Raw genomic sequence first — 24,245 nt, 5'->3', positions numbered from 1 at the left:
TAAAGGAGATTCTAGTGGTAAAAATATAACAAACTACTTCGTATCGATAAGAAGAAGAAAGAAAGAAAAAATATATTGCTTTTATTATTAGAAATATAAGAGTGAATTAATGACTTCATAATTCTCGGTTACTTACTGACAGATATAAACTGAGATCATGGTTTCCTGAATTTGCCTCTGAGAAAGATATTTAGTGGATGAATGGAGAATTTTACGAAAAATATTCATTACATTGATTTATACGCTATTCAGATAGAATTAAAGACTATTTTATAAATAGAAAGTTTAATAATTCACTTGTAAAGTGAAAGCTAAAGTAAAGCAAAATATTAAGTAGAAGAATACACAGAGAGTACATTAAACTAAATAGAATTAGAATCTCTGTTGACGTATGTGTTGCGCATGAAAAGTAAGGTTAAATTTGAGTTAAATTTGAACCAAATTCCTGCGACCATTTTTTACATTTATTTTAGATCGCAAAATTGACATAAAGGCGAGTTTTTCTCTACCAATTTGATTTCATTTTAATATTATTCCTTATATTATCCCATTTCATTTTTTCTTTCAATAACTTATTTTTGTTCTAACTTGTAAGAACAAAACCTTAACATCGTGAAGCAGGATATACAGGGTGAGTCAAAATTCCTTGGACACATGGATAAGTTTGAAAATCCAAAGTAAAAAGTGATGATAGGAACAGAGGTTTGATGAGGGGCCGCAACTTTTGGAGTGTATGTCATTCATATCCGCCATTTTGAAATCCGCTTTTTCGGATTCACGTCAATTTTTTAAATGGGAAGGGGTACACTAGCCTGAGGTCAGGAATTTAGTGGTGTAATTTGTTTTTTCTATCTTGTACAGTTTAGAAGTTATTAATTTTCAAAGGTGGGAAATTATCTTGATACTGACCTAGTTCTCTCTTTGTTCCAGAATATCTAAAATGGGTCTGACACATGAACAGAAGATCGAAATCATCCTTATATCATGGAAGTGCAGCTACCGAACAATAGCAGCTGACTACAACAGACGGCACCCAGATAGAGAAACGTTATCGCACAGCACGGTGGCTCATGTGATCACCAAATTTCGGGAGAGGGGCTCTGTTCAAGATAGGGCACGTAGTGGGCGAGCAGAGACTGCCATCAATGAGGAAATTGCAACGGCGGTTATTGCGTCGTTTGTGAAAAATCCTAAACAAAGTACCCGTCGTGTGTCCCTAGCATGTGCAATAAGCCAATCCTCAGTTGTCCGAATATTGCACGCGAATTAGTGGTATCCTTACAAGCTGCACATGCAACATAAACTGAACGAGGATGACCCTGAACGCCGGTTGGAGTTCTTCATGTGGGCTAGTGAGAAACACAAACTGGATTCTGCGTTTGCCAAGGGCATACTGTTCAGCGACGAGGCTTATTTCACTTTGAACGGGAGGCTAATCGACATAATTATGGAGACTAGTGTGACGCAAATCCGAAACTGGGTTGACCCGAGTCGAGAACATAGTCCAGCGAAGGTGATGGTGTGGTGTGGCATATGGGACACCCGCATCATTGGGCAATTTTTTATTTACAACACCTTAACTGCACCACAGTATTTGATGATGCTGCAGGACCTTGTGTTCCCTGCCACATTGAACGCTGACGGCATTTTCCCATCTTATTTTCAGCACGATGGAGCCCCTCCACACTATGGACTTGGTGTCCGTGAATGGTTGGACGATCAACTGCCAGAGAAGTGGATTTGTCGCCGTGGTCCCGTGGAGTAGCCGCCGAGACCCCCTAACTTAACGTCCCTAAATTTTTATCTATGGGGTCATCTTTAGCAGATAGTGTATGCTGAGATAATCCGTGAATTGAGACACCTAGAGGAATTGAATTGAGAGGAGACATCCAACATGCATGTGACCAAATTTCAGGAGACATTCTCCTCCGTGTGTAGTCAGAGTGGTTGCGGCGACTACCGTTCTCATTGCATGGGATGGACATTGTTGTAGCATTCAGTATCAAGGTAACTTCCCACATTTGAACATTAATAACTTCTAAACTGTACAAGATAAAAAATCAAATTACACCACTAAATTCCTGAGCTCAAGCTAGTGTTATTTGATGTGTCATACACCCACTTCCAATTTGAAAAAAAAGACTTGAATCCAAAATGGCGGATTTCAAGAGGGCGGTCATGAATGACATTCACTCCAAAAGTTGCGGCCTCTCATCAAACCTCTGTTCCCATAATGACTTTTTACTTTTCCCGTCGATTTTCAAACTTTTGGAGGTGTCCAAGGACTTTTGACTCACCTTGTATTATAATTATATTGGTCTTACCATGCCAGGCATAGTTTATTATTGTTGACATTTAAGCATATTACTTTATCGTATTGTCTTTTACATAAATAGAAAGGAACGGTACTCAGTGGTATTGCACCTCCAAGTAGCTGACACTTAGAAAAACATCATAGACTCAGCGTGAAAGTTTCTATGTCATTTGCCTACATACCGTACAGAATGCGATGTAAGATTTGCATGAATGCTAAGTTATTATATATTCATTATTTCGCTTGTATATTTGTTATGGTTCTTCTCTCCCTTTCAGAAATCACTAAAAGTAATGCATTTAATATTATATCCTAGTAGTAAACATCACTATAAGATTCATATTTTAATTATCGAACAGAAACCTTTTCTAAAACTTATTATAAGATTTATATAAGATGCATTCATTATATTTTAAGATGCATTCATTTCTTTTATTTCATTCAAAAAACGATACATGCTTTTCAACTCTTAACCAAGATAACCGATTCCACGGAGACCTTGTGCACCATATCCCCAAGCTCCGTATCCAAGTCGTCCATAAGCTCCAAGACCATATCCACCAAGGCCGTATCCTCCAAGACCATATCCGGCAGCAAGTCCGTAACCACCAAGACCGTATCCAGCACCAAGTCCGTAGCCACCATAAGCACCGACTACGGGAATTGTAGCGAGTGAGATACGGTTATTATTCTGGCTGCTGACTCCACTGCTGAGGAGAACGGCTGAAGAAAACGCGAAGATGATAATGATATGAATGAATTAAAGAACAGGTAAAATATAGTATTTTTGGCGTTACTCTTATTTAACAAGATAAGTTAAACTGAAAACATACTTCAATCTTCAAACTCAATATCAACTGCATTTATTTTAAGAGATTTCGCTAATATATAAATGAAGCATCCTTTGTGGTATTGTCCTGAGAGTATTTTTTTACGGGCATGATCTCGTGTTATTTGCTCACTTAGAGTTGTAATACAAATTAACTATTTTGATTTCCTTTCCAAGTTTTTTAATGTTACATGTTTTCTTATTCATACTAAAGTCATAATAAAAGGAAAATGAAACAGGAGACAAGAATTTTACAAAACACAATAAGAAAATATGTTTATTACTTTAATTATGTTTATTATTATTCTTCAACTCGTGACTTTTGTTTTCTTGTTGATTATTAAATGGTCATCCAACAGGCTTTTTTATGAGCGTTGCACTTTTGCAACTAGCCTAGTGGTAAAGTCACACCTGATTACAATTGTAGCACAGAGGTTTCATAGAAGCAGTTGTGAAAAGCAAATGATCATGTCAATATAACGGAGTATGAACTATTGTTAGTTGATAGTTATTTTAGTGGTGATAAATATCTAGTTCTATGTATATATCAATAGCATGCTGTACAGCTAACATATTATTAAATGGTTAAATTAATACATACCGTAAGAAGTTCCGAAGAACAGGGCGAGACACAAAAGGAGAGTAGAAGACATCTGTGAATAAGAAAGTATACATTTTCTTTAAATCTGCTTTAATACTGTACTTTTTATTATTAAAATTAGACAGAGGATGGAAGAGTAAAAATTCACTTTCAGCAATTCATGCACACAACTTTTCAAGCTTTCTGATAACTTATAAGATTAACATCGAAATAGAATAATTGAGCTGATAACTACATTTTCACAATATTTTGCGGTTGCTAAGGGAAGCCTATTGCATTCTAGTTGTTCGCGACTGGCGTAAGTTAATACAGCTTTTATTTGAAATTAGGATAGGGTGTTAATAAATCTTAAATTTGCTATTTATCATCCGAGTATCATATGTGAACGTTAATAATATTTTTAGTTCCTGCTTAGATTAAAACGATTTAGGTAAACTTCTTTTAGTGAAAATGAGAATTTTCAGAAAGAAACGTGTCTCAATAAGTTGTGAGTTATTATATTAAGAAGTTAAGTTTATTACTATTATTATTATTATTATTATTATTAGTAGTAGAAGCAAAAGAAGTAGAAGTAGTAGTATTAGTAGTTTATTAAAATTGGACAAAGTTTTGAGAATCAATTCGGAACATACAGAAAGGTACACAACAAACAGCTGAGTCGAATTGAAGATGCATTGCTTCAATCTGTTTAATTATGGCATGCCTAAGATGGTATAAAATTTACTACAATATACGAGATAATAAGTACAAAAACAAAGCTATTAAAAATTTACCAAATAACAATGCAATCACCCAAGCCTTTTAATGTAAAAATAATAACGGAGTGTTAAATAAACTCTTCATATCCAAATTGAGAAACTACATAACTGAATATTTTTTCATACTTAAGTCATTATAATATGGGTACTAGGTAGCAAAAGTTTATGATCTTAAAATATAGATACGTAACCTATAAAATGCTGTAGAAACCATGGCCAAATGACCAAAACGTTATGAAAAATAACCTAAAGATTTGAAAATGAACCAATTTGTAATTATAACTCAAAAAAGTAAAAAAAAACGTACCTAATGATGCACATCGTGTTCCCGATACCAGAAAAAAAGGAAGCATCTTTAGTTAAAATATTTCAATGTTATTTTAAATGAAAATAACAAATAATATAAAATATGAATAAACAAATTAATGGTTAAGACAAATTTATCAGCGCAAAATTCACTTATTTCCCGCATTTTGTTCTATTATGTAACACGGTGTGTTTCCTAGAGTTTACAGAGATATACATATGATGCTGCAAATAAATCGTGTAATAATTGTTTAGAATCATTGATTTCTATATGAAATATTGGAAAGGAGAATCATAAAACAAATATCAGGGGTAGATTGAATTCATTTACACGATATTTCTCTCCGGCAAAAATAGTATAAATAGCATATTTAAATGCAAAAATGAGTTATTTATAAAAGATGAGAATTCATAAACCGCTACCTTTAATGATTACATATACAATGCATTACCATTTTGCTAGAATTTAATTTTCGTTGAATGTAGCTTCTGTTGTTCGAACTGCACTGTAAAATGGAAACCAATTGCTCTCTTTATATACCATATTCTAAGGAAATAACAAAGGATATAGGAAATATTTTCTCTGCTGCAACATTTCATCTTATAGTATGGCAAATAAATTTTATTTTGTAGCGACTGGTTTCCTTGAATTTATTATTTAAATTACTTTCATCTACATTTTTAAAATGACTTGATTAGAAATCTTGTCTACAATGTTATAATTGTACTATTGTGGAATGAAAATATTTTAAACGTTAGAAACTTTTGACATTAAATGAAACCAATCAGAGAACAATTAGTATTTCTTCGAATAACATGGTTACAACAGCTTTCTTTCCGTTCTTTATTGAATAAAACTGCCAGGATAATTTTATATTCTGTTACAGTCTAAGACAGTCTCACCTAAACAACAACAGAAATGAACGCATTTACCGTAAGTATTATGAAATTATTTCATGCTAGCATTATATAATTTTATTATTGGAAAATCACCATATACTCAAATGATCATAATATGAGCTTGTTTACAAATTGTTGTGTCTATCAGTATCATAAGGTACAACATATATATATATATATATATATATATATATATATATATATATATATATATATATATATATCATTACTCGATCAATCAAGTGTTAATTGAAAATCCTAACAGTGAGTATAGTAATTCATTTTTACCGTTTATTGTCAGCAGTTATTTAAATGAATTCACTTCTTTCTAATTGTAGCATTTTAAGTCATTAAAAGTTAAAATTCATTTGACAGATGAGCTAAATTTTCACTTTAAAATTTTAGCTTAAATGCCTATTTTTTGAACGAGAAAAACAAGATGGTTCAATCACTCAGGATTTAATTAAAATGTAACGATCAAAATTTGTAAGAAACAATACGTTAGCATAAAATTGAATGCTTGGTTTTCCCTTAGGATTTTCTTTTTTAATCCAATTGGCATAGCATAATCCCAACAAATAATTTATATTTGTAATATAAATATATACTGAGTAATTTATGTTGTGAGTTAAATCGCCTGACCGAAATAGGGAAAGTCGCGAGATATTCTATTTTGTGTAATGGAAAAATGACACATCCATTGTAGGAATGTAGAGTTTAAACAATGCGACATGATAAAGGAAACTAGTTCTGGGAGTATTAAATGTGTTCAGCAGTGAAGGAAAAACGCTTGATCTCAGTTTTTATCTCACTCACCCGCGTGCTAGCTGATCGAGTCTACTTTTGCATACGAAGGATGCACAGTGGCTCAGTGGTAGAGCGCTTACCATAGATGCGTGGGGTCTCTGGTTCGATACCTACCCAAATAAGTTTGCCGTTAACAACATCGTGTATGTCGTCTTCTGTTCCCCTCCCCCCACATTTCATTCCACCAATTCTTCCATCATCATTCACTTGCTGTAATATCGTCTCTTTTAATCTAAATGTTATAATCGAGTGACGTTAGACTGAAATATTTTATTTCATTTTTTCATTTCAATTTGCGGACAAAATAATCATTTTCGTGATTTCCATCTTGAATCAGTATAAAAGACCTTATCAGATATACTTGTTGTAATTTTGGGCTTGATTTATAATAAAACTAGATTATCAGAATTATTTTACCTGCTAGTACCAAAGCTTTAAACTATTTGTTCAAAGATTTTTTTTTTTTTTCTCTACGTATGGTCATTTGTTTTCGATGATATACTACTCATACATAAAAGTTGCATTACTATAAAAATGCTGTTAAAAAAAAAACATCACTTTCACATTTATGGTACACAAGCAAAGTTCGAAAGTGCTTATCTTATTATGTTTTATGTGTGTAGTACATTTCCCAGCACTCTCCGTGCAGAAACTTTTTACAGCTCTACTCTTATTAATGCACTCGTTTTAATGGCACATCACATTTTATTTCAGTTCTTTCTTTGGAATATAACAGTGCGTGGTCTTGTCTTTCAACCAAAGTTTTGATCGCTTCAGTGGCATTCCACGTACGTGGACAGATATCTCAACCTCTAACTGTAATCCTGTCTACACCGTTCCTCACCTAAACAACGGTCGTTTCTTGATGCATGTTGATGGTGTTGATATCCTATCGTTAGGTAAAATCATCTACACTTTGGTTAAGTCACACGATATATGTTATTGTTGCGTGATGTTTCTTGGTATGTGGTAACTCTTGAAAACTAATGATGGTCAGTTTGACACCTCCGACATATCAAACAAAAAGTGTCACAATGGTGCTCATAATCTTCTTTCTTCCTACTTAGAAAACTTAAAAGATTCGTTACTTTCTAGTATAGCTTAGAAATTACCTACAAACAATTTAAACAATATCTCACCACATAAATTCTCATCTATTAATTCTAATTTATAATCACCTCAGTTAGAAAAGTTGTTTACAGGAATGTGTAAATCGTGCGTGGAAAGACTTAACTATGCAGTGTTTATACTTAGTCCTAGTTGTGAACGAAGATGAATTTTAAAACATAACCAAATTCTTTGGTGATTAAGTTCTCTTGCACATATAACTTGGATATTTTATCTTAATTCAAGTTTCACTCAGAATATAATTTTTCTTCTTTTCAAGGTTATCTTTGCTCTCATTGCTCTTGCATCTTCTGCTTATGCAGTTGGTGTTCTTGGCGGAATTGGTGGAGGACTTGATTATTACGTAAGTAAAATAATAATTTACAATTATAATATGTGTTAGAAATTACAAGTATACTGTTGTTTTAGATTGTTGTACGTTGGCCATTTTTAACTTTCAAGCTTTATTTACAACAAATTTATAGTTCATTTGAAGTCAATTAAATCGGAAAAATTCGTTTTTGTTAACATTGTTTCTTCCTCATAAATTGAAACATATTTGGATATTTGATTTTACATATTTATGTGAATAAGAGATATAAAGTTTTATTTATTTAGGAAAGTAGTTAGTGCTCCTTTGACTGTAACCATCGTTTGTTAGTTATTTGGAATATGAGTCCCATTCAACTCAAAAGCTACATGAGACATGAACTTGCAGCTAAACACTGAGACCCGAACCATTTGAGCTCCTGACTATAATCAAACGCATGTATTCCGTGAAAATACGTGTGTAATGATAATGTGCTGTGACTGAGTTTTTCTCCAACGTTAATTAGATTTTTTCTTTTATAAATGATAGAAAATCTGTTGATGACTCATTCTTAAATAAGAAAACAACTTGCACTGCCTTCACGTCAGAACATCAGTTTGAGATACAAGGGACGTAAAATAGTTTTCCTTTGAACTAAATTAAATATCAAGCAATATTATCGTTTCTACATATTTCGAGCTAAATATCTAATAGGAAAAAATGCAATTTCGCTCCATTAGTATAGCTATTCATAGAGTGGATGAATTGTAGCTGGGCAGTCTTAACGTCTTTTGACAGCTTAGGGTCGAAGCTAGTTAATGTTCAAAATTGTAATTCGTAGAATTAGACATAAAATACTACGCCGTCAAAATGAACAAACTTTCCGTAAAACTGCGTTACGTTTTACAATTTTATTTCGACAAGGATGCTAATATAGAGCAGAAAAATGTTGAAATATTTTTGAAGAGGTTGATCACAAGTGACAAAAAGAGGTTAATCTGCCATAGCAATGGTCAAAATGGATCGTGTAGAATTTCCGCAGCGTGGTTAAAGCGCAAACTGTGATGTTAAAGAAGGTTATGCTGCGCTTTCTGTGGGATTGAAAGCAAATCGTACATCACGTGCATCAAGATCTGCACTGTTGACAATAAGAACGAATACACATAGCTATTGAGAAGAAAGGGTCGAAATTAATCAACACAAAGTGTGCCGTATACACCACTGACAAATTAAGATCATGTACATATTTGACGACTCAGAGGTTTCAAGACATCCGAAATATAGCACGGAACTGGAAACTTAGACTACTACTTGTTGCTGTATCTGCAGAACGACGACAAGTTAAATTCAAATGATACCAATGCAAACGATATATACAGTTATTTTTCTGTACGAGAAACCACTGAAGTTCTGTATAAGTTGTATTATGTTAAGGTTTCATAATTTTATTTTTAAATCAGAATAGTATTAAGGGCCCACCACATTTTAGACTACCTAGTGTTATGTGGAATTGGTAAATATTCTCTCCAAATTTCGTAGCATTGCCAGTATGGTAGCTATATACGGACAATAAAATGCAGCCTATTTTTAATTTGAAAGTATTTTTTGTAAGTTTTCTTTTTTTAGAAGGCATTCTGTTTTAAAGGAAAATAGCTAATATTTGCCTGTACCCTCTGTTTAAATAATTTAGTTAAATGTATTATTAACTAGATACGTTTCAAAACTACGAAAACTCAAACCGGAAATACATCGACAAATTTAATAAGGAGAACATTATAAGAACGAAGGTTAATCCTTTATTTGATTGTTTCAAATCGTATCAGAAAGTTTTCGTAGCTATATTATTATGATTTCCAATTTAGTGGATATAATCTAAAATAAGTGAATGCATCTGCATTTTTTAAGGAAAAGTAAATTCAGTGACCCTATTCTTGGAATGCTGAATACATTAATTTCAAATCTTGTTCTCTATTAGTGTAAGATTTCCACTTTACTTTGTAATACTTATTTTTAATAAAGTTTAAAAAGAACCATTTTATATATGTAATAAGATAATATTTAGCAAATACCATAAACTAATATAAATAATTTTTACTCTTACCTATTATAGCAGTATGTAATAATGTGTGAGAGACATAAATTGAAAATTATCTTAATAACAAAATAATACGTATTAGATAATAAATAAACTATTTACATTTAAGGCTTACCCACGATGCCAGTTTGGCTACGCAGTGAGTGACCATCTCACAGGAGACAACAAGCAACAAACTGAAGTTCGTGATGGTCCAGTTGTAAAGGGACAATACAGCCTTATTGAACCTGATGGCAGCCGAAGAATTGTTACATACGGAGCTGATGACATCAATGGATTCAATGCCATTGTGAGAAGAGTTGGTGGTAACCTTCACGCTGGTGTTGGAGGTTATGGAATCCTTGGTTAATTGTATTAAACATCATCATATATGTATTCTAAGGAAATATACATGAAAATAATGCTTTATATTGCTATTATTTTTCATCCCCTAAATTTACGAGAATAAAGGTACTTTTAATAAAGTTGAAATAGTTACTTAATTTCGATTGATAAGCACTGTAATAATAATGTCCCATATAGAAGGTAGGACTTCACATTGAGAAATTTTAAAACGACAGAAATGTCCTCTATAGATTTGTCTTGTTACGTGATATGTTATCATATTTGCTGAAGAATACATATCATTTTCTTTTAGAGAGTAAGTAAATAAAGCTGTATTATTGTTATTAAAGAGTTGAAAATGATTTAGCTTCTTGTAAGTTGATATTTATGTATTTCTATCAATGCCTGACAATTATTTTTCTTAAACTACAAAGTTTAAAATTATGTTCTTTCTAATCCCTATTTAACTCCAATACTGTAATTCAATTATTTTAGTAAATTAATGACATCATTGAATAAGAATTACAAATATTTCAAAAGTTATAGAAGTAACTGAATTTGAAATTTGAAATTTTACTCGGAATGAATTAGACACGAAACAAAACTGAAGTTAATAGAACCTGGGTCTCGTCTCGACTTACAATCAGCAATCACGATTTCGTCTTATCTTAGCTTAAAATTTGTCATTCCGGTCTTGATGTCGCATCGATCGTTGCACATGCTCATGTCACTCTCTTCTCAAACGCATAAGCTCTATAAACTTACTGCCTGATGACGGAGGCTGTGGCTCAGTGGTAGAGCGTTCACCTCTGGTGTCCCGGGTTCCATCCCAGCCCCGCCAAGTGAACTTTGTGGTGAACAAACACAATGTGCGTGGGTTTCCTCGGGGTTCTCCCGTTTCCTCCTATATTCTTCATACCACCATTTAATTCATTACTCATCATCATCGTCTCCTTTAGCCTAACCGGCATTACCGTGGGACGTAAAACTCTAAGATTTCATTTCAGTTTTTTACTGCCTGATGTTTCGTATTTTTTCTTTTACTTTTTTCATTTTATTCTCGATTGAGAAATTTTTCAAGGCAGTGTAAATTTAGTAACGAAATGGTTAACCCATGTCCTTTCTGTGCACCTGATTTTGGATTCGATCCCGGCTAGGCATATCAATCTTTGGATTAAAATTCCAACAGTGGTTTGGATTCCACTTTAAAGCTTATATCGTATTTTTTGTTACATTGGAACGTAAATGGTACATTCAACTCTAATCAATTCCTTCCATTATTGTAACTAATTTCACTCCTGTTAAATTAGTATTGTATAATACCCCTTCCAGACAAAACAATAACTTTGGTACCACCACTATCACATTGAAATTATTTGTAATTTAAAAGTTACGATTTACACTATCACCTTTTAATTTTTGACTGCTTTTCCCATAGAAAACCATCTTCACTACATTAAGCAATATTGGTAAATTAGAGTGATAATTTCTACTTTTTCTCAAGTATACGATTTTCTCTATATTGATTACTGCTCCACCTTTTCTGAATATACGAAACAAATACCACGTAATACGCCAGTTTACCACGTGAATTAGTCTGGTTTGTATTGTTTGATATTTTCTTAATTAATATTGAACTCAAAGATAGTAGTATGTTGTAGTATATTCTACCAATTCTAGTATTCTTAGAGATGTTAGTGTGAAGATGCAAAATATTTCTGTAATTTTAATTGATAGCCAGTAACAAGTTATTTTTAGATATTACAATTTTAAATCTATAGAGAATACTATTTTATGATTGATCTGTGTAGCTATCGGTTTCGATAGGAAGATTTGAAAGGAGGTAAAATATGTACCTGGGAAGGTTCATTGTTTAGAGACAACTGTGTTTCGTAATTTCTTATATTTTTCAACTATAACAATCAAAATGCTTTATTTGTATCAATTTCTGTTTTACTAGAGGCAATAGAGTGTAGATGATATATATATTCTCTGGATATTTTATATATTACATAAAACCTCCTTCCGCAGAATATTGCGCTGTTTCAAACTGAATATCGACACTAACACCGAAAGTAGTTTGTTATTGAGACTTTTGTTTTAATACGGGACTAGGAAAGAATATGAAACCAATATTGAAATGCTAAACCGACTCATAGAAAACGCTTCTTGATGTATCTTGTTGTTTTTGCTTTAGATTTGGATCAGCAATGAAACAGGAAGCCGTAGCTTCTTTCTTTCAATGTGGTTTTAGTACTAGTAGATGGTGATGGAAGGCACTTCTGGGAAGCTTAGGCAATTGAAAGAAAAAAAAATACTTGAATTAAACTTTAAATCTATATTGATTGACGTAAAAGCTGTAGATCGTTGTTTTCTACGACTTTCAAGTTAACAACTTTAGATCAGTTCTATTATCTCTTTCAAGTAAAAGCAAATATATATATATATATATATATATATATATATATCGAGTGTTTGAAAAAACACCGGTAGCGTTTGGGCGCTGATTCCTGATACCAAGGTAACACAAAAAGCATAGATCAACTTGGGTGCACAAATGCTTCCTTTCGTTGCCGTATCCGGAAAATATATAAAAAATGAACTTTAAAGGTCCATAGCTCCACAAGTATTGGTCCTACCGTTGTTGGGTCAGGACTCCACTAAGGAACTGGAATGTGTCCTACCTAAAAATCCATGTTTCAGAATCCTAAGGAATTCGTGCAACATTTTTTATAGAGGTAGTTTGCATAAGGGTCTTATAATTTAAAGCACTCACAAAATACCTCGATAAAATATGTTGCGGAAATATCGCAGAATTCTATTTTTTTTTTCGGATAGAGCACATACCAGTTCCTAAGTGCAATCTTGATCGGACTACGGTAAGCCCCATAGTTTTGCAGCTATGGACCTATAAATTTCATTTTTCATGACTTCGGCAGCCTATAACTCCGAAAGGAAGCATTTGTGCACCCAAGTTGGTCTATACATTTTGTCTTATCTTGTGTGGGGAATCACTTCCTAATCGTTGTCGGTGTTCTTTTGAAACACCCTGGATATATATACAGTGTGTTTGAAGAAGAACTCCCTACTTTTAATGTGTTCTAGAATCTCTACAAAGTGACATAGACTATTCTAGTTAGTGGTGTTGATTCAACAACTCTCCAATTTTGACTCCCCTGCAGTTGACAGGTCTGCTTGAGCTTGAAACGGCACCAGTGCTGCTTTTTTCCTCTGTTTCCACAGTTCAGTCCAGGCAAGCGTGTACTGCAGAACAACTCAGCAACAATGCGTACTCCGCAACAAAAAGCGCAGTGTGTTATTTAGCTTGTGAAAACTGAGTCAGTTATAACAGTGCAACATAATTTTAATCATCAGTATGGTGTTGAACCACCTACAGCAAAAACTCTCCATCATTGGCTAAAGTGTTTCAAGGAAACCGGTAAAGTTTTAAAAACAAAATCACCACGTAGACCGATAACTTCTGAAGATGTTGTTGAACAGATCCGTTTTTCTTGTGTTCGGAGCTCGAAAAAGTCATTGACCAGACGTAGTGTACAATTAAGAGTGCCTAAAGACACTGTGTATGATGTTGTGCGTAAAAGACTTGAGTTGCGTAAAATACTTAAAACCTACAAATTGAAACTGTTACATGAAATAAAACCTACTGATAAAATCGAAATTTATGAGTTTGCTGCTGACTTTCTACACAGAATTGATGATAATGTCATTTAAAAAAAATATCTTTTCTGATGAGGCTATATTTCATGTCTGTGGAACAGTTAATCGTCATAACTGCAGAATTTGGGAGACAGAGCACCCACATAACATAATTCAACATTAACGTGGGTCTCCCAAACTTAATGTCTGGTACGGTTTGATGGAAGATTGTGGGATCGGTCCTTTCATTTTTGTAGAAAAAAACAATAAACGGTGACGTTTACTATAACATGCTGACAAGGCATGTCTTTCCCGAAATGGACTGCCTTGAGGCGGAAAAGGGGCTTGTGTTTTTCCAACAAGATTGCGCCTCACCTCATTACAGTAACATCATTACATGCTTGCGGCTTTTGACACCCGCTTTCCAGGAAGGTGGATAGGCTAGGCTGGCCCAATAACTTGGCCACCACGAAGCCCAGACTTAACCACACTGGATTTCTTCTTTTGGGGCCACATAAAAATGTCGTTTACAGTGAAAATGTAAGGAATATCAATCATTTACGCAAAAGAATCGTCGCGGCGGTTGGGACAGTTACATCTAAAATGTTGGTGAATACATGGCGAGAAGTGGAATATCGTCTCGACGTGTGCAGGGCCACAAATTGATCTCACGTTGAAGTCTACCAACATTAAACAAAACTTGAAGGATATCTCTTTCATAATATGTATTCATTGATGTAAGTTTTCATTTATTTCTAAATTAAATTTATACTTAGAAAAAGGAGTTGTTTTTGAAACACCCTGTATATATATTATGGTCCAACTTTATAATATTATATTAATAATATATAATATTATATATAATATGTAATAAAATACAAATAATAATAATAATAATAATAATAATAATAATAATAATAATAATAATAATAATAATAATAATAATAAATGCTAGTCTCAGTGCACATATGTTATACATTTTACTAATAATTTGGTTGCTACTAGCAAAAAATAGTAGTATAATGTACTTATAATGAAAAACAATGTGATTACTATGTTTAATGATTAAACACGATAGTGGTAGTTTCACTACTGTGCATTTAACTTACAGTTTCAACAGTAATAAGTATAGAAATTGCTATGTTAGTAATTTGTATGTATTTGTCATGTATCTGTATTTTTATATGCTGTACTTATTATGTTATAATGTTAGTGTAACAAGATAGTAAACTACAATATACCTATCATGTATATATCTTCCTTCAAAGTTCAGTGTTCGGAATAGCCAACCTATCGTCCGGATTTAAAGTTCAAAATTTGCCAATCAAAGATTTTGTCAACTTTCAGAAAATTATTTTTTATTTCTTAACATACGATTCAAGGAAAACTATTTCAGTCGTACATGTATACCAACATATCATTAAATAATATGACGAAGTATTGGATATTTTCGTTTAGCAGGGTAGTAGTAAAAGAATGAAACATCAGAACTATCCGGATTCACCCAAACTTACCTTATATATATATATATACATACATATATATATATATATATATATATATATATATATATATATATATATATATATATATATATATATATATATATATATATATATTGTTTTACAGTTTCTGATTTGGTTTCTAAAAGAAAGAAAAATAAAAACCACTGAGTTCTGAAATGCTTTTATTCTATATTTTATTGGTAAATAAACATATTTACCGATCTCTTAACCAAGATAATCAATTCCGCGGAGACCTTGTTCCCCATATCCCCAGGCACCATATCCACCGAGCCTACAAGCTCCAAGACCGTATCCACCAAAACCGATTCCACTAAGCCCGTAGAATCCAATACCATATCCACCAGCAAGTCTATAACCATCAAGAACGTATCCGGCACCAAGTCCGTAGTCACTATAAGCACCGGCTACTGGGATTGTGGCGAGGGGGAACCGGTTGTTATTTTGATTATTTACATTACTGCTGTACGGGATAGCTAAACAGAATTTTGAAGGTTGAGAATGGTTATTTACGGATTATTCAATATATAAATTAACGCTTCTTTTAGAACTAAAAATATTTCGTAAGAGATTAGATTGTAAATTAAATGTATAAATTCCTTCATCATAGACTTCTCATTAGTTTATAAAAGCGCCAAACTTTATCGAGTGTTCTTAGGCACGACACTACTAAGTTCAGATTCAAGTTCTCGAGTAAATTGCAAAATTATTATTCAAAGATAATGGACAATTACCTCGATTTTACACTTTGATACCTTAGGTAACTTCTCTGGAATATAATGTAACTAAGACTTCGAATACGAAAGATTGAATTACTGTAACAGCCACTTATTTCTTATTTGATCATGGTACATTCATACCATATCACGAAATTCTTTGATTAATTACTCTCCTTCTCATTGTGTCCTTTTGTTTCATTTTGAATTAAAATTCTACCGTTTTTAAAGTACAATGAAGTATACTTCTCGTTTTGCTGCCCACGAGGTATGAAATGACCTCAAAATATTAATATACTGCAAATATAAACACAGGTATCACAAATAAATGAATTGAAGAATGGGAGAAAAATCACTCAGGCAATGATGGAAATACACACATATTTTTGTTGACATTTCTAGTGCGTCACTGCGAAACAAATGAAAATTGAATTCAGTTGAATACAAGATTATTGCACTGAGAGAAAAGTACGATTAAGCACTTTCCACTGATGTAGTTGAAGATATACCACATTGACTTGATCCCTATTTTTCCGTTGCAAGCGCTGCTATCAGTTGAAGGAATTCCACTCGCTTTCTCTCGCTTAGCAACAGCTGAACCCTTATTGGCTCAACGTGTGGGTGTGTGAGGGTGTGAGCTTTAGTTCGCATTTTTGCCACGGCTCAAGACATTTTAACAGCAGTATAGTAGTGTGCGCGCATCGATGCAGGTGGTCACGAGTTTATTTGCCGCTGGTACAGCACGAGACGCATTACCATCGTTCGAGTTCCATCTCAAACTGCAAATTTCAGTCTCCGTGATACAGAGAAACATTAAATTTCAGCAACAATAACAAACAGAAAAGATAAACCAGGACAACCAACGGGGTTTACTTGTGCTAACCTTAGTATATATATATATATATATATACATTTGTAATTGCTCTTCTAATCATTTCTTTAACCCTTTATTTAGCACTGTTGCTGTCAAGCAACATCGTATTCTGTTGCGTCATCCGCAACAATTATAACTTCAGTGGTCATTTAATTCGCATTATTGCTTTCATACAACATTCATATACAAGACTTGCTTTTCGCTTATTTAGATATTTTTAATCTTCATCAACAGGGGACAGACACACTTCGCATTGTAGAAGCTTTATCTCCTACCTTCCGCGAATGTTTTTTTTTTTTCTATTTGTTGTTTCTTGGTCTGTGGGAAGATATTTCAACGAAACTGCTGCTAGCTGCTGTAAGTAATCTTACGATATTTGACCATGTTAGAGCAATGCTGCTCACTAGCAACAAATAAGACCTATTTATGGCAATATTACTTTGAAATAAACATCCTGTATTTTGCAAGCCAAGTACAAAAACACTACAAATTACAAAATTGTGATCAGGAAGACATGGTTCAACCATAAAAGCAAACTAAAAATTTTAATGATAATGCTGTCAATGTTTGACAATTAAAGGTCTAAAATTTAAAAAAAAGAAAGAAAAGAAAAGAAAAAAAGAAAGAAAAACATTATTGCTCAATACGTTTAGCTAAGGTATATCCGGTCGTTCAAACTGAATGTATGTGAGTCTCATAAAATTTGCTACTTTTAGTTAGTGTCACAAAGTACCAACCGTTGGTAGGACATATGGCTGACATTTAGTAGTCTCTCTCCTAAATGAGAGTAAAATAAACAGAAGTATTCCTCCTTTTATGACTATTGACGGTTAGTTATATACCGTGTACTGTTCATTTTCAGTTTAATGTTAGTGTCTTTTTTTTTTTTTTTTATTTTAACCGTTGGTAGGAGATATGACTGACATTTAGAATTGGGATTTCTAGATGGCAGCATAGTAAATAAGTGTTAGTCTCATCCTGCCTACTATTCACCTTAGTCCCTCTAGATTTTGTGAGGGTTTCTAATTAGTTTCTTTTGTTAGATATATTTAATTTTAACAAATGGGCACAAAGTTACAATGTTTTTAATGTAAGGGTTAATAATGATATTTAAATCACGAAGGGAGGTTCTACTAACCGTAAAGGTGTAACAGCTTTTTCAGGTAAACTATCCTAAACGAGGCTTTCCTGGGTTTTTCTCACTCACACCAGAAAACTACCGAGATGGTATCCAGAGTAATGGTCCCAGGCCGCTTCCTTCCTTCCCTATTCCTTTCTCCCTCTCCATTTCAGTCATAACAAAACCATGTAAAGATATTTCAAAATGCTATGTTAGTCTAGTGCAAATTAATACAACTTCAATTAGTAATTTATCTCACAGTGTTAAATTTTTTAAATTGTAGATATAGATTAACCACTAAACCCAAAAGAGGAAAATGAAATGAAATCTTTGAGTTTTACGTCCCACGGTTATGCCAGTTAGGCTAAAGGAGACGGTGATGATGAGTAATGAATGAAATGGTGGAATGAATAAAGTGGGAGGAAACGGGAGAACCCCGAGAAAACCCACGCACACGGTGTTTGTCCACCACAAAGTCCACTTGGCGGGGGCACCCAAAAGAGGAATTGGTGGTAATAATAGGACCTGAAAAAATTTACTTGTTTTGTCTTTTAAAATTGAGAGTGTTGGTGTTCCTTCTACGAGAGAGCGAAAACTTATTCAGTTCTTAAATACATTATTATTATTATTATTATTATTATTATTATTATTATTATTATTATTATTATTATTATTATTATTATTATTGTTGTTGTTGTTGATGATGATGTTGTTTTTTGTCTAATCGATAGAGCGAACGAAACAAACCCACTTGTTCCTTCCAAACTTCAACATCAGGCAATTTTGATTACTCGATAGCTATAAGAAAACACATTCCACCTTGCGTGAAAGTTACAATAATTTTGTTGAGTATTTTCGAAGATATCCCTCTCTTTCCTTACTATGTAAATAAAAGATATAGACATTTGTAGGGAGTTGCTCTCCTTTATACGTTTATCTTAGACGAAGTCCAATTGAAACCGATAAGAACAATTAGAATGTCCTAGCAAAAATACACTCTATGTGTATCAAAATCGTATATGTTCCTTACGTAATTTACACTGCACATTTATTTTTATGCATATGTGCAAAATTTCTATAGAGAGTGTATGTCACCCACACGCTTGTCAGCAAACAACAACCTTATGCACGTTCCATATTAATTAAAGTAAATATTTTTTTTAATGATATTTGTCCTGTAACAAGCGAACATACACATACGCAAATACCGACCGAGTCAAAGGGTACAATGTTAGCTATGCTTGAGTAAATTATGGTTTAGGTACTTATTGTTTATATAGAAGATAAATACTAAGAAAATTCAAATAAATAAAAGTGTTTTAGACGTGTTCAATAGCAATGGGAACATCTTGTTCCATAAAGATCTTCAGGGAGACATCTAAATAATTTTATCATGGAAAACACCATATGCAATACAAATACAAATACAACAATAATTTTGTAATGTAATAAACAAAGCATAACAAAAACATCTAATAAACAATACATTTAGTGAGAACCGTTTTCATAATTACGTGTTTAGATTATTATGACATGACCATTTTCCTAAGGTTAATTTTTGTGTTCCTCTAAATGAGTTGTAAACTATGAATACCTTGCTTCCTTTATATACTAGCGTCTACGTAAGCCACGAAAGGAAATTAATTAAAATAATTTAAAAGTTATGTAGAAATTAAATTCCGTGTACAAACATTTCATCTTATACTACGGCAAATACGTTTTTTACATTTGAATAATACGGAAACTTTTTTCATAAGAAAATGACCTTGAATTGACCAGGATCATAGAGGATGAAGTTACATTATGGACATATTTCAAATATTACAAACTGCTGACATTAGATAAAGTAAGTCGGAAACTAACTACCAATTTCCTTAGAGAAGAAGCTTTCTTTCCGTTTATTGCTGAATAAAACTGGCAGAATTTTTATCATTGAATCACAGTGCAAGATAATCTTGTTTGAACAGCAACAAAAATGAACTCATTCACTGTAAGTATAATTTTCATTTCTAATACCCATCAGTATGTTATAATTTGGCACTCGTATAAAATCATACGCATGCCAAATATACTTCTATTTATGAACATGTATATGAAATAAAATATAAGCGTGATCTTTGACAATCCAGGTATAACTGGAAAATATTTAATCATCTCTGGTCCATGTGAAATACAGCGTTTTCACGTTTCATGAACAATGAATGGCAATGTTTCTATTTTCTATATAGTATAATTTTCAGGATTAAAATCAAAATTAATTTTATGTAAGAGCTACATTTTAATTTATAAAATAATTTGGTAGTTAGAGGTAGTGGTAGTCTTACACAGTTTAAATAAATATATTGAAGAGGTCTTAACACCTTTTAATCCTTTATTATGACATAAAAAGTAGTTTGACTATGCTACTTTGTATAAAATGTATGGATGGTCTATTGTCGCAGTTAAAACTGGCTAACGCAAAAAAAAAATAATAATATAAAAATAAAAAAAAAAAAATAAACAAATCAGCAATGTCCCAGGAACCAGAATCTGCAACCAGTAACTACTTCACTATTGCAGTTGAATATGTATGCCACCACCGGGAAAAAATACAAGCAGGATTAAATCTTACGATTTATTCAAAAGGGACAAACAAATTTTAGAATAATTTCCTTTTCACATACGCCTCATAATTTCACTCATTGGATTTGGTTTAAAATATTCTTCCTTACAAAAATATTTTAGACTTCGTAGACTTTACTACTAACTCACTACAACAGGGTACTTTATTGTCCTTTGTCAATTTAAAGTAAGGCAGTTGTTTACGCTAATCCGTTTGATTTGCTCTACACTATAGGATAAAATTGTCCATAAAGAAAGGCAGTATTTTCTTTAAGTTTGCTGAAAAATTAACCCCTGGTTTCAACGAAAATAATGCTGAAACCTAAATTTCTACATGGCTTATGTCTTAATAGGAAATATCAAATTGTGTTAATATCCAGCACAATTTTTTTTTCAATTAATTAGTTGGATCAATACAGTTGAAGCTGCAGTTAAATCGAAACAATAAATCACTGTAAGAATAGATAAATGTTAATATATCTAAATATGATCACTTTACTGTTTTACATAGAAACAACTAACTATTAAAGCAATTCATTGAAATTGTTCAATTGTTTCAAATCTGCAATTTACTGCATCACGAATTGGCGCCAGATAGACTGCCATCTATTAGAGCGTATCTTAAGAAAAGTGATTAGCGTTACGTACAGAATGAGATGTTTCTCTTTAAAATAAATGTGGAATTGCCAAGGCTAAAGTTACTTGTTTATGTGTCAAAAATGATTACTACTGGCAGAGAAAACTGAATTCCTGAAAATTCATAATCTATGCACTTGTTAACCATCATATTGTTGCGTCAAAAATATTAATAATGTTTCACTTTATATTAAAAGAATATTTACAATTATAATAGCCACAAGCAGGTAATGTATATTTTTATATTTAAACTTTCATTGTTTATCAACAAGTATTGAATACATTGAGCAACACCTGAAAACTCCCTTTTAAATACAATTACTGTAAACAATCTGTAATAACGGTTAGTATAGCTGTGTGGTTATATATACTATGGGTTTAGAATTTCATATAAACTGTATATTGTTGTTATGGTATCCTAATTATAAAGAAACTTAACGTTCAAAATATAATATATGCTTTTCTAATATTCCAATGTTATCCAATGTTAGTATTATATTTTGGTTAATTTGTAGACATTATATTTCATGTTGAATATTGTAAGCATTTTTTTCTTTTCTAGATTTTCTTCACTCTCGTTACTATTGCATCCTCTGCCTATGCAGTTGGTGTTCTTGGTGGAATTAGTGGAGGGCTCGATTACTACGTAAGTGCAATGAGAATTCATATTACCTAGTATAAATATTTATTAAAAGTTTAGTAGATCATTGATATTCAAATTTTACGTACATGCCTGATTTTCAACTCGGAAAATTCGTATGCAATGATCTTTAAATGTATGACAATATTTTAAGTAAAAATGTCTATTTGTTGTATTAGGACCACTTATAATTTAGAAAAAATGTTACAAAATTGAATATTAAAATTATTATAATGACTGAATTTGTATTTATGCAATTACTAGCAGACATGACCATTCCTCACACAGAGAAAACGCCATTATATAAATTTGTTGATACCCATCCATCCCTTAGGATATGTATGAAGTTTGAATTCGGATATAAGCGGCATGAATAGTGTCACTACTCATCTCATGGATTGAACAATTATATGAATGTTCTATATTATTTTAACATGCGTACTACACTAGTTGATATCGATAAGGCTTAGCTTGGACTTCAGCGACGTTAAAAGTGCTGATAATAATCTCAACAATGCCGAACATTATGAACTGAGCACTAATATCGATCAATTTTGTATCAATTCAGTACAACAAATCATTCTTCACCCTTAGCAGGTAATGAACTAAAATTATTTAAAAAGTCTGAAAACTCATAGGTACATATTCTTCTGAAGAGTTTATTTCATTAAAAATTGAAGTTGGAAAAAGATATCAGTAATATACAATCGAGAAATAACCGTGTTATTACCCACAACTTCACTTGCACGCATCAGTACAATATCCTTCAGTTATTAGGTTGTATGACGTTTCACAGTCGAGAATACGGATGTAGTATAGTAAACAATGTAAAATATGTTATGTAAAATATAGTAAACAATGCTCTATCTCAGATTTCAATACATTCATGCAAAAAGTACACTGTCTTTGCTAAGAATGATCTGTACGCATCCATAATTTGTTAAGATAATTAAAGTTTGCTTCATTATTTACGCATATAATAGGTAACCAATCTATAGTATCCTAATATTGAAGTTCTCAGACTATTCTAAGAAAAGAAATAGAAAACAAAATTACATATGCTCTTACATTATCCAAACAACATTGGAAAGTACCTTTTACTATCTCAAATCAATAGTTGACAAATTTCATTATAATAGAACTATAAATTTAACGAGCTTATTTTAGAAAATCTGAATTATTCTCATAAGTTAAATATCGTTATCTCTTACCGCCGGTTATTCTACTCTTTTTACATCTATCTGAGAAATTGTTACAATATATTTTCTGCTATACATTTTGTAATAAGTATACAATTGAGCATATATATTTTTAGCAGTTTGTATTTTTAATAGTGAAATTAACTAATAACAGCGATAATGACAAATTAAGTAACATTTCCAAAAATATAATATAAATATGTTTTTTAAGGCTTACCCACGATACCAGTTTGGATACGCAGTGAGTGATCACCTCACAGGAGACAACAAACAGCCAACTGAAGTGAGAGATGGCGACGTTGTCGAAGGACAATACAGCCTTGTTGAACCTGATGGCAGTGTAAGACAAGTTACTTACGGCGCTGACGGCATCAATGGATTTAATGCTATTGTGAGAAGAGTTGGTGGCAATCTTCACGGTGGAGTCGGAGGTTATGGATATCTCGGCTAGTTTTCTGAAACGTAATAATGTATTTGTTCTAAGCAAGTAAAACAAAGTTATTGTTTATCATTATTTCTGTTACTTGTGATTTCCATAATACATTCAAATAGCCAAACATTTATGAAAGTTTAAACAATTATCGAACTGCACATGACGTTTATTGTAGTTATTTTAACTGAAATCGATAGCTTACATTTATGTTGCATACTGCTAAAATGTACATTATGTTCGCTAATTTTTTTTTTTGCTCCAAGTGAGGCACTGTAGCTCAGTGGTAGTTTGTGATGTTCTTGTTCCAAACATTTTTCGGTCGTTGTCTCATTAAAACATTATATTTTTATTTGTTTGGAAGTGAAATGCCATTTTGGCAGTTGTGTTGATATATCTACCGTCCTATGAATAACAGGAAGAAACTATATTTTGTTTCAATATGCTGTTTATAAAATAGACTTCGGAGTTCGTCTTTATATTACTTAATATAACAAT

At 32.4% G+C, this 24,245-nt stretch overlaps 1 protein-coding gene across 1 annotated transcript in view; it reads left to right on the top strand.

Annotated features, from left to right (window-relative positions):
• Window positions 1-23,768, top strand: part of LOC145685558 (uncharacterized) — a 39,721-nt gene extending 15,953 nt beyond the window's left edge. Inside the window, exons 3-5 of the mRNA XM_081757955.1 lie at window positions 7,903-7,986; window positions 10,137-10,316; window positions 23,529-23,768. Coding sequence (XP_081614081.1) covers window positions 7,903-7,986; window positions 10,137-10,316; window positions 23,529-23,768 — 504 coding nt within the window. The remainder of the gene's footprint in view (window positions 1-7,902; window positions 7,987-10,136; window positions 10,317-23,528) is intronic.
• The last annotated feature ends 477 nt before the right edge of the window (window positions 23,769-24,245 follow it).

Source organism: Thermobia domestica, chromosome 5, assembly GCF_964235325.1.
Source record: "Thermobia domestica chromosome 5, izTheDome1.hap1.1, whole genome shotgun sequence".
NCBI lineage: Eukaryota > Metazoa > Arthropoda > Insecta > Zygentoma > Lepismatidae > Thermobia > Thermobia domestica.
The sequence above is the reverse complement of the archived record's forward strand: the minus strand, read 5'-3'. Positions and strand labels throughout refer to the sequence as shown.